Source organism: Apiospora aurea, assembly GCF_038362705.1.
Source record: "Apiospora aurea strain CBS 24483 chromosome Unknown utg000005l_segment0_segment0, whole genome shotgun sequence".
In the NCBI taxonomy this organism is placed as follows: Eukaryota; Fungi; Ascomycota; class Sordariomycetes; order Amphisphaeriales; family Apiosporaceae; genus Apiospora; species Apiospora aurea.
In genome coordinates, this window is record NW_027117392.1 from 5,346,213 (window position 1) to 5,357,379 (window position 11,167).

Sequence of the window (11,167 nt, forward strand, 5' to 3'; positions counted from 1 at the left end):
AGCTGCATAGCTGTATCATATGTGAAAGACACACAGGTAACCTGTCATTTGCTTTTGACTTTGACTTTCCGAGCAATATGTAACTCACTCTCACCGTCGACCAAGTCCGGCCAACCGGGAGGGTCCATTGATGAGCGTTCTGCAGCCATTCAGGTTCGGGCATCTGCCTTAGGTGTCAGGCTTACATGGAGGGGGTTAGGAAAAAAAGAAGATCAGGTCGGCCGGTTTCTAACATTAGACAGCAGAGACCCGCCCGAGGTCAATCTAACAACGACTTGCTGGTCCTTCTGGCTTAGCGCTGGTGGGCCAACCCCCTCTCTGGCAGTCGCTGGCTCGGCCCTGGACAGTATCCTGGGCTACAGCATCGTGAACCGGCCAATAGGTACATGCGCACCTGCTATCATACGAGGGCCTGATTAGGTGTGTGCTAGCTGGCCAGAATAGGTGCTGCCTACCTACCTAACCTAGGACTTGACTGCAATTGATGGAGGAGTACCGACCTGCTTTTGCTGTACTCGACTGTATCCGGTGTACCGCGCGTATCAAGTTGGGTGTTCAACCGAAGTAGGCAAGCAGGCTGTGCAGAAACCCCCCCTCGACGAATCTGATGGCGCGCCTGCGACCGAACACGTCAAAGACGCTTGACTTTCTTCACTTCACCCTGCAAGCAAGTCAAGGACCCAGTCCATACCATCGTATCCCCACGTCATGTTCCGCCGGGGTCTTCTTCCTTACCTCCTTGGTGTGCTGGGTTGCACGTAGGTACTGTCAGTAGAGAATCAATCACCTTGTCGTATCCCCGGGCAAGACAGCCGCTCTCGCTCGGTTTTCCGAGGGGGTGAACAAGACGGTTATGGAGAAGACGAGACGAGTTTGGATCACCCTGAAAAGTCCACTGCATCGTGCCAAGGCGCAAAACCCTTGACAAGCCGTCTGGCGCTGCGATGTAGACACGCAGCGACGGGCGGTGGTGCAGGTACTTCAGTGGAGTGCACAACCCCTACTGGGGGTCGCTTCTGGTGGATTGGGCACTTGGAAACAGGCACTAAGCTAGGACTAGGACTGGGCGCACCACTCCCAGTCTCCCACTCTCTCGCCCACTAGGTACCTGCTCTTGGGCTGATGGGTTTGGGGGGTTATCCTCCCTCATCACACTCACACACACACACACACACACCCTACCTACTTTAGAAGTCCCGAAAGTGTGATGAGACGAGCTGTCTTCCTCTCTCCCCCCCTTTCCCCCAATTGCGACTTTTCATCGCATAACATGACTTGAGACAGCGACCGGCCAGTCTACAACCTACGCGCAACGTCTCGCATACGTAACTCTACAGCAACCCATTCGTCTGCTTCCTAACCCCCCTCCCCCCAGGTCCCCAGGCGCATTCTCCTTCCAAGGGCCAATCCCAGCGCTCGTCTCACGCTAGAGGGATCGCGCACTTTCGGGGCTGTGCCCGTTGCATCGCCACGGTGCCAGCGTGCCTGAAAGGCTGACTGGCGATTCTGCCTCGCGACACAACGTCTGCTTCCGTTCTTAGAAACATCGCGCCGCCATGGATCAACAAGCTGCACAAGCTGCCCATGCGGCTCGTGGCCGGTCCCCATCTGCCGGCCACCAGCAGCAGCCTCATATAAGAAATAGTCATTCTCCTTCGCCTCATCCCTACCCGTCTTCCGATGCCACCATCGGTCTCGGACTTGGCCTCGACAACTCCACCGCGACAAACATCCAGCAGCAACCGCAGTTCGCTCCCGCCGACTTCAACAACTACAACACCACTGCCGCAGGAAATCAGTTCCTCGATCCGACGCAGGGCTTGGCTGACACATCCTTCGACACGACCTTCCCTACCCAGTCCCAGGCCGGCTTCAACCAGAACCTGCTTACTCCCGACTTCAACGGAGGCGGAGACTTCTCCCTCTTCCCACCCACCACCCAGGGCGACCAGTTCAACAGTCCCCTATTCGGTGGTAGCGCGCCCTCTGGAACCCCAGATATCAACAACATGACCTCGCCCCAGCTCCATCACTCTCCTACGCCTCCTCACCATCTCAAGCCCGACCCCCACCAACCTGGTTCCGCACACCAGTCGCCGGCCTTCAACCAGCACCACTTCGCCTCGCCCTCTCCTGGCCAGCACTCGAGGAACGCCTCCCTTGGCCCCGAAGCTGCGCTCCTAGGAAACCAGGTCGATTGGTCTGCTGCGCAATTCCAAGGGCACCGTCGCTCCCCCTCCGAGTACTCGGACGTCTCCTCGGCACAGCACTCGCCCGCCCTGATTGCACAGGACAGCTTCGATAACGCCCACTCCGAACACGGCCACTCCCCAATGCAGCGGGCACAGGACGGGTTCTACGACGGCGTGAGCGCCGGGCTGGGCAACTTCACCATCTCTGATCCCCACCACATGGCGCAGGGCCGGAGCCCATCACACAGCCCTGCCATGTCCCCGCGCATCCCTCCGCAGCAGATGCCAGACATGGGCCAACACAACCGCAACTACGCACTGGGCGGTCAGTCGCAGGGATACGTGAGCGCGCCGACGATTAGCTATCCGGAAGCCTTCCCCTCACTTCCTGCCGATGTTGGCATGAGTGGTCAGATGCAGCCTCCTGCCATCAACATTGACTTTGCGCCCAATGCCAGGCAGGGCGGCGAGATGCCCAAACAAACCATGGACCAGACGTCACTTACACCCCCTGACCGAGGTATGTTGTACTCTTCGCCTCCTATTTGAACTCGCGATGACTAACACAAGTGCAGGTCGAGCCCGGGGTCGTCAACGAGCGGTTACTGACCCATATAACAGCGGTGGTCCTGGCATATCTCGAACAGGCACGCCAGGGAGCATGTCCAACCACCTGGGGGCTGACCTGGTCTCGCGCAGCCGCTCAGGATCCGAGTCCTCACGGTCTATTTCACCTTCGCTATCACCCAGTGACCGCTCAGGCAGTGCGAGTGCTGCATCTAGAAGGCGGCAGTCGATGTCAGCGGTTCCCAACAACGTCATTGCTCTGCGGCTCGCAGACCCCGAGTACCAGGCTACACAAGAGAGTGGCAACTCCAAGCGCGTCCAAAAGCACCCGGCTACCTTCCAATGCACCCTTTGCCCCAAGCGGTTTACGCGCGCATACAATCTGCGATCGCATCTGCGTACTCACACCGACGAAAGACCGTTTGTTTGCACGGTGTGCGGGAAGGCCTTTGCAAGACAGCATGATAGGAAGCGTCACGAAGGCCTTCATTCCGGAGAGAAGAAGTTCGTCTGCAAAGGTGACCTCAAGGCCGGCGGGCAATGGGGTTGCGGCCGACGCTTCGCGCGTGCCGATGCTTTGGGCCGGCATTTCCGGTCAGAAGCTGGCCGGATATGCATCAAGCCCCTCCTCGACGAGGAGATGCTTGAGCGTCAACGAGTGTGGCAGGAGCAGCGGATGCACAACATGGCACAGAACATGGCAGCGCAGCAAGCCATGATGGATCCCAACGCATACCCACCACCCATGGACCCCAGTGGCTTTGCTTTGCCAGCCTCTTTGCTAGCACAGTATCCTGCACTGGCTCAGATGAACTGGCAAACCCAAGATGTTGGTGGGGTGGAAGATGAGCTTAGTGGGCGTTCTAGCTTCGACGCGTCGGACTACGATGAAGGAGAAGACAACGGCTACGTGAGCGGTCCAGGGACGGGATTCGGCGAGGGCGGCATGCAGCAAAACTTTGGCGAGATAGGGTATGTGAGCGACTTTGGCGGTCGGTAGAAAAAAGGGGGGTTGGTTGCTTGACCTTCCTTCATTCTTGGGTTTTTGTGGTTTCATCATTTTTTTGTTATATCTTGGGTTTTATACCGGGTTTGGGGGAGCAAACAAGATCTGCGGGCTTGTGAATTCTTGCTTTCCAAGAGCGTGGATTGACGACATGGACAGCGATTTTGGAAATGATCTATTACTCTTCAACGGCTGAGAATATTTACTCGACGGGGCTTTTGTCGTGTGGGTGGAGGTGGCCTCTTTTTTTTTTTTTTTTTTTGTTCTTTTTCTCTTGATTCTGTTCAGATCACGATATGACTAGACGGCATTATTTTAGATACCAACACGGAGTTGCTCTGTTTTTCTCTGATTTTCGGAATATCCATTATTAGCAATGTTTTCTCCGCGCCTTCATGTAAGCCCGTCCGCTCGTCTTCCTGGCCTTGTTATCTGTAGAAGGGGGCACAAGCGCAAGCACATGCGATAATACTCTTTCGATGAAGAAGTGATGGCGGGGTTAGATATCTGGGAATGAACGATCCAACGCGGGGTCTTGCATCAGATCAATCTGATCCCACATTTCGGGTTAGGTAAGGGGACTTTGGCCACATGGTGGTTTATACAGACGGTATTAATTGAATATATTCCTAGTGAGACATGCCTCGGATACTCGATGCAGTCGTGCCCTGCTACTTACTACGATTTGCAGTATACTCGAACGTGACATTCTGAATACGCCCACCACCGGCCGTCTCACGTATGGTTGCCTTGAATCCATTCCAGAATCCATGTAAGGCATAGTAAAGGCGGAGCCCCCGGTTCGGCCCATTAGCTCATCAATGATACATGGATCTCGAATTATCATATACTTCTACTTATTGTTAAGTACTTGCTAAATCGGGAAGGTTGTCTTATCACAAGGCATCATGCGCGTAACAGCAAGCGAACTTCCTATGCCCATGTCCCTTGCTTAATTTTATTCACTCTTTCGTGTTTTTTTTTCTTTTCTTTTTCTTTTTTTTTCTTTTTGGTAGCGTTGGAGACCGAACCATCAAACTGGAGAACTTCAGCTCTAGGATATACAACAACGAATAATTCATCGTAACTACGTACGTATCTAAAGTGAGTGTGCTATAGCACCACCATCCATCCATCCATCCATAGCTTCGTATCATCCCCACCTCTCTTCACCACCACCAATAACGCAGTGATAATAACAGAAAGAACAGCACCGCATTCCTCCATCTCCAGCTACTGAGTATAACCCATTTACTCTAGACTCTACCTACCTAGTCCAGTCCAACCTCATGTCCACCCCCACCACCACCAAGGCCCTCGTGGTCGCCGACAAGGGCAAAGCCGAGGTCCGGGACGTCGCCATGCCGCGCCTCCGCGACGAGTACGTCCTCGTCAAGGTCAACGCCGTCGGCCTCAACCCGACGGACTGGAAGCACATCGACTTCGGCCTCGCGCCGCCGGGCGCCCGCGTCGGCTGCGATTATGCGGGCGTCGTCGAGGAGGTCGGGCCCGGGGTGATGAAGGGGGCTCAAGAGGGGGGATCGGATTGCGGGGGTGGTGCATGGATGGTGAGTTGGTGACTTGTCTGTCGGTTTTGATGGCCTTCCCACTGTTTCCATTTGTGCCATGTGACGTTTAGGGGCTATGCAGGTTCCGGAGGAGGAGAGTCGGACAGGGAAAATGACAAAAGGGGATGCTAACTTGCGGCATGCAGCGATGCTACAGAGCCCGAGAACGGTGCCTTCGCCGAGTACATCGTGGCCAAGGGCGATCTCCAGATCAAGATCCCGGATAACCTCAGCGACGAAGAAGCCGCCACGCTCGGGATATCCATCTGCACCGTCGTATGTATCCTCCACTCCTTCTTGATCCCCTCCGTCCCTGCGATTACTACTGCCCCTGCCTGCTTACACCCGAAACCTACTTATACAGGGCCAAGGCCTCTACCGCTCCCTCCAGCTCCCCCTCCCCCCAGCCTCCTTCCTCGTCAAGCAGCGCATCCTCATCTACGGCGGCAGCACCGCAACCGGCCTCCTAGGCATCCAATTCGCCCGCCTCTCGGGCCTCTCCGTCCTCGCGACCAGCTCGCCGCACAACTTCGACCTCCTCCGCTCCCTCGGCGCGCGCTGGACCTTCGACCACAACGCCGGCCCCGACTCCTGCGCCGCCGACATCCGGCGCGCGACGAGCGGCTCCCTGCCGCTGGCCTGGGACTGCACGGGCCTTGGCGCCGAGACCTGCGCCGCCGCGCTCTCGACCGACGCTGAGCGCGACCGGCCGACGTACGGCACCATCGTGCCCGTCGAGCGCGCGGTGCTGGACCGGGTCAATGCCGCGGTGCGGGGGCCGCGCGAGACGCTCATGTACTCCGCGTTCGGGGAGCGGTTCGTCAAGGGCGAGAAGGAGACACCCGCCGACCCGGCGGAGTACGCGTTCGCCAAGGAATTTTGGGAGCTGGCGCGGGGTCTCCTCGCGAGCGGCGACGTCAAGCCGGTCGTGCCCGATGTCAACCGTGGCGGGAAGGGCGGGCTCGAGGGCGTGCTCTTTGGGTTGGACGAGCTTAGGGCTGGGAAGGTTAGTGGGACTAAGCTGGTGTATACGCTCTGAGAGATGAGCGTGCAGGCGAGAAAGGAGCTTGGCGATTTTGGCCGCTGCATTTAGTCTACTTCGTATGAAGAAACCATACTACTACTGTACGATCCCAAGCATGGACTATTCATAACTCGTTTGCTTTGCCTCGTAATGATAGAGATCGTTGGAGCTGTTTTCCCGTACACAAAAGGGCACCATAACGATTATTGTCCGCTCGCTGATCTGGTACATTCATAGTGCTCGCGGCGGTTCACGAATGTATGGTGTTCTGATGTCGCCAGCTAGAAACCACCAGACTGTTTGTCTATCCGCTTAGCTGTCAATTCAAAGATGATGTGCAATTCCCAAACTGGTAGCCGCGCTGCGCCCATAGTTCTCTGCAATACCTGCCATTTACAAAGCACGCGGAATGCGCCGGACAGCCCTAGCATAAGGCGTAGCTGCGGCTGCCGATCTGTCAGCCCTCTTTCAGGGGGCTTCGAGCGTCGCCCACCAGCCTACACGCAATCACCCACAAACGGCAGATCGCTAGGACAGTCTCAGTAAGTCGCGCTGCTTAGGTGAGATGAACTGTCCGAAGCTGCGGCCGGGATGCTCTACTTCATGCCCAATATAGGACACGTGGGATAGTCGAACAGTCCGGCAGGTCTAGGTTGACGTGCATCATCATCCCGATACTCTTGCCCCTGGTTACGGTCAGCTCTAGATCGGGACACACACCACACACACCTGTCAACAAACAGCCCTCGTCCCGCTAAAGCTTAGGGCCCGTTAGGGTGACCCGTTGATGCTGGGCTGACAGGCAGGCTGCCACAGCCCCGGGGGCAGGGGGCGCGCTGACCATCTGACGGGGTTTATCCCCGCTGGTTCGAGCTTCTGGGGGCGCCTGGGCTCGTCATACAAGCTTTTGTCAGAATAAGTAAAAAAAGACTGAGCGAGCGAGCAAGCAGACGCTGCCGTAACATAGCCATAGCTTGTCTGTTAGCAATACGACCTCAGAAAGGCACCTAGTAAGTCAGTCAGCTGAATAGAGTGCCTCTGCGGCGGCTCAGCCGCTTGCTCATCTGCTGCATTTGATGAGATGACGATCTGTGTTGTATCTTCTTCCATCTACCCTCGCGCATGTGTCACCTTCGCCCACAGTGGCGGGCTGGCTGGGGTAGTGCGGAGGGACCTGTGCGTCAGTCGTCTTTTTTTTCTTCTCCCTTACCTGAAGCTTGTTCCATCAGACGGTCCCAGCAACAACGGAGCACGAGCACTTCCAATGCACGCAGAGAAGAAGAAAAGAGAAACTGCGTCTTTCCCGTTGTTTGCTACTTACTTGTTCCACGGCCATCCCGGCACGATGGCGGAGATTATGTAGGGCAGTTTGCGTAGTTCCCGTTCGCTTCGTCTCACCGGTTCATCTCAATTGGTCATAGGAAAATTGCGCCGTCCGAATCGGCGTGCAGCCTCGTCATTCAGGCCTATGCACATGCCCACTTACACGCAACCCGACACAGTTGGAGTGGTGTCTGTTGGGTATGAATGGACGACACCATGCTAAACGTCATGCTAATGGCATCGCCATATCAACTTGCATCGTATCATGCGTGAGGAATAAGGGCCTTTTACGAGCCCATTCGTCCATTTCAACTTGCGGTCTGCGAGAAGGCATGCCCGTACTGTAGCGCACTTCGTGTCCGAGATAGAACAGCCTCGTTTTGGGGGAGTCGGCAGGCCATTGCATATTGAGCGGGATCTATGCCGAAGTCGAACAAGACGGACGGAATAGGTTGCCACCTGGACCTGACAGTCGGCAAGGCTTGAAAAGATCGATGCACTGTTGGTGTTGCTGTTGGTGTTATTTATTGTCAATTATCATGTGTGACAACCGAAGAGGACCCCAACCTGTTGGAGACCGAGCTGAGGATCCGCCCCCCATTCAGACCAGAATAGAAGGACGGGAGGGGCCAGGAGGAGTGATACGTAAAAACGGATGGAATGGCCTCGACGCGTCTTCATTCTGGCTGCGCGAGCTGCATTTGTCTCGTTTCGCATTTGAAATTTTCCACTGGTTCTCGATGCTTGGTCGTGTACAAATCAGCGTCCACTTTTTCGTAGTCGGCTGTTGTTTGGGCTGAAGTTCGTCGAGTCGCTCCGAGCCTCGTCCTGCAGCTGGTTGGAAGCGGTGTAGATGCGACGATGCCTATTTCGGCCAAATGGGTGCGAAGGCGCATCAGAGATCTGCCCCTACCTGCCTGCCTACCGGCTAACCACTGGCCACCACCAAGACCAAGACGTCTCGGGCAGAGAGGAGTGTCGATAGACAGACAACTCGCATCAGTTACCGATGCAGCGCGAGCGAAGAATTTACCCGTCCATCCACTGCAGCTCGGCAGACAGTTCAAAGGTATTACTGTACCTGGAATTACAACCTTGGAATTGAGGGCTATGATATGCCAATGGGCCCAGGTACAATACAAGTAGACGCTCTTGGTGCCTCGATCCTCTCCACCGTTGGATGGGGTATCGAACAACGTGGACAGGCATCGATCCAGAAAATCGGTTGGGAGCGGACAAGATACAGTACAAGCTTGCAGGCCGCATCGCTGCCCAGCTGTTATGTATCGCTACTACTTGTGTACTTGCCGTACTGGATGCGCAGTGCATTGCAGCCGGGCAGCATCTCTCTCAATGCAATTGTGCCAGTAGCAGGCAAGCAAGCTGGCGATTTGGTGGGGGAGCCGCTTGCTGCGCGTGGATGAGGACACGCGCAAGGCCAGTCTGGATGAATGGAGGGGGGACCGACTATGCATCCTCGAATGCACGCGCGCCTTTACTTACTAGACGACCCCTCCTAAAAGCTGTGCCTGCGTACACAAATCTGGAGCGATTGTTCCCATACTCAGCAATGTTGGCGTGTTTGTTTCTGGAGATTCCCGCGGTACTGTATCCAGACATCTGCTGTTTCTGTCTGCCGGTCGGATAAGGGCAAACAGAGAGAGAGAGCAGGGACCCGTTGATAAGGGTAGTATTCACACGAAGCGAAATGAGAAATGGTTGGAATAAAATAAAACGAGTCCGTTCCTGAGCGACGAAACTTTTTGGACAAAGAGGAGGGGTTCAACGAGGTGTCTCATAAGAATTTCCGAGGTGGTTGGGCTGCTGGGGTCGGGTTGCCTATGATGTCGGTCGATTTTTATTAGCCAGGGTGCTACTTCCCGTACCATCTGCGCGCTAGACTCGCCTTCCTTTTCTCGCTCGACTGAGGCAGTCAACAACTTCGATCGTAAGCCGGGCCGAGGAGAGGGAGCAGAGGGGAGCAGAGCTCCAGAGGCCCCTCCGTTCTCGACGGACGGACTTGATATATCAGGCGCAAGTGCAGTTGCAGTTGCATGTTGCATGCACCACAGTACGTACATGCTTGGGAGCTCGGGAGCTTTGGAGGGTTTGGAGGGGGGCCGGTACTTCGGCGAATAAGTTAGTCAGTGGCAGAGGCCCAGAGGGAGGGGGAGGAGTGCGAGCAGTGTTAATTGTGGGTGGCAGTGGGTTGGAGTGCCGCCAAGGGGGCGCGGCCAATCAGGCGGGCGATCGACCTTCCGCCACCCCAATTTGCTATCTACGCACACCCTCTCCCGGGCCTGTGTGTTTCGTTCCCTGACCTTCTGACCATTCACACGGCTACGGTCATTGTGCATGACCCTGCAGACAAGTCCCATACTCCTACATAAGACCAATAGACTACCCTTTCTCCCCATGAATCTGGTGTTTATGCCCCCGTTGCATACGCGAGACGACTGACTGACTGATTGAGCAATGAGAGGTGGTTCGACTCTGCTAAAGTCGACATCGCCGCGTCTCTTTTCAATGATTTGATCTGCGCCCGCCCCGCGCGTAGTACTGGCCTAGCAACCGGCTCACTTCCAGCTAGCCATTCGCCTGCTTCATTGCATCTCCGCCACGACCCAATAGGAAGAGAGAGGACGTACGGAGAGAAGACACCACGAAGGGAAAGGGAAAAAACACAGCAAAGGTGGTTGTGAGACGGGCAATTCTGTACTAGTACAGACAGGTCCCTTTGCGCATTGCGAGAATTAATTGGTTAGGGAACCCGGGAGAGAAGTGGAAGAGTCGACAATAATAGGTTCTTCGTCTCGGTCTGTCGCCATATCGGTATATCGAGTTGCCCACGATCGACTCCACGGACTCGACTTCGGCGTCTGTCCAAGACTTGCCGCGGCCAATGGTTCATTCACCCCTTCACTACCAGTCGAGCTTCATCCGCCAGAATGGCTACCCCCGAGCTTGCGACTGCCTGCGGAAGCTGGATAGAAAGCCCATCAGGCTCGCCAACGACCCTGCCTTCGACGACTTCGACTCTGTGGGATGATCTGGATATCCAGGTTCGATTGAACCTCATTGCCAGAGCATGGCAACTCGAGAAGAAGAACGCGGTATGTTATCCACCCAGGCCCTCTTCGAATCACGGCGCCGGTTCTCAAGGTGTGCTTTGGCGAAGCTCTCAAACAACCGGCGCCAAAGTTATTTCTTCGCCCCAAATTTGGGGCGACGAGATGGGTATTGTGCTCAATTGGGAAATGTTGGTCCAAGTATATTTATGTAAGCCCAGAGACTAATGTAGCGCTTCGGGAGCAGGAGAACCCCTCACCACCACTACGACAGCATGTAATCTTTAAGCCATTAATCGTTCCCAACGCCAACCCTAAACGATCTCGGCTTTCGGCGCAATGCGATGTTCCGGAATCCGTCGACGACACACTGCTTGACCCGTCCCGGACGGATCAAGGTGCTTGCCAACGGGCTCCGA

General features: G+C 55.6%; 3 protein-coding genes across 3 annotated transcripts; all 3 read left to right on the plus strand.

Moving 5' to 3' along the window:
• Positions 1 to 1,556: 1,556 nt before the first annotated feature.
• PG986_008178 (uncharacterized protein) lies at positions 1,557 to 3,759 on the plus strand (the record flags this gene model as incomplete). Its single annotated transcript, XM_066844400.1, has 2 exons — positions 1,557 to 2,712; positions 2,768 to 3,759. The coding sequence occupies 2 exons, from the start codon at positions 1,557 to 1,559 to the stop codon at positions 3,757 to 3,759; spliced, it is 2,148 nt and encodes a 715-aa protein (XP_066700512.1).
• A 1,295-nt stretch (positions 3,760 to 5,054) lies between these two features.
• On the plus strand, positions 5,055 to 6,372 carry PG986_008179 (uncharacterized protein; the record flags this gene model as incomplete). The annotated part of the gene is made up of 3 exons (XM_066844401.1): positions 5,055 to 5,341; positions 5,480 to 5,609; positions 5,698 to 6,372. 3 exons carry the CDS (start codon positions 5,055 to 5,057, stop codon positions 6,370 to 6,372), a joined length of 1,092 nt encoding a protein of 363 aa, XP_066700513.1.
• A 4,256-nt stretch (positions 6,373 to 10,628) lies between these two features.
• Positions 10,629 to 11,029, plus strand: PG986_008180 (uncharacterized protein; the record flags this gene model as incomplete). The annotated part of the gene is made up of 2 exons (XM_066844402.1): positions 10,629 to 10,793; positions 10,982 to 11,029. 2 exons carry the CDS (start codon positions 10,629 to 10,631, stop codon positions 11,027 to 11,029), a joined length of 213 nt encoding a protein of 70 aa, XP_066700514.1.
• Positions 11,030 to 11,167: the final 138 nt, after the last annotated feature.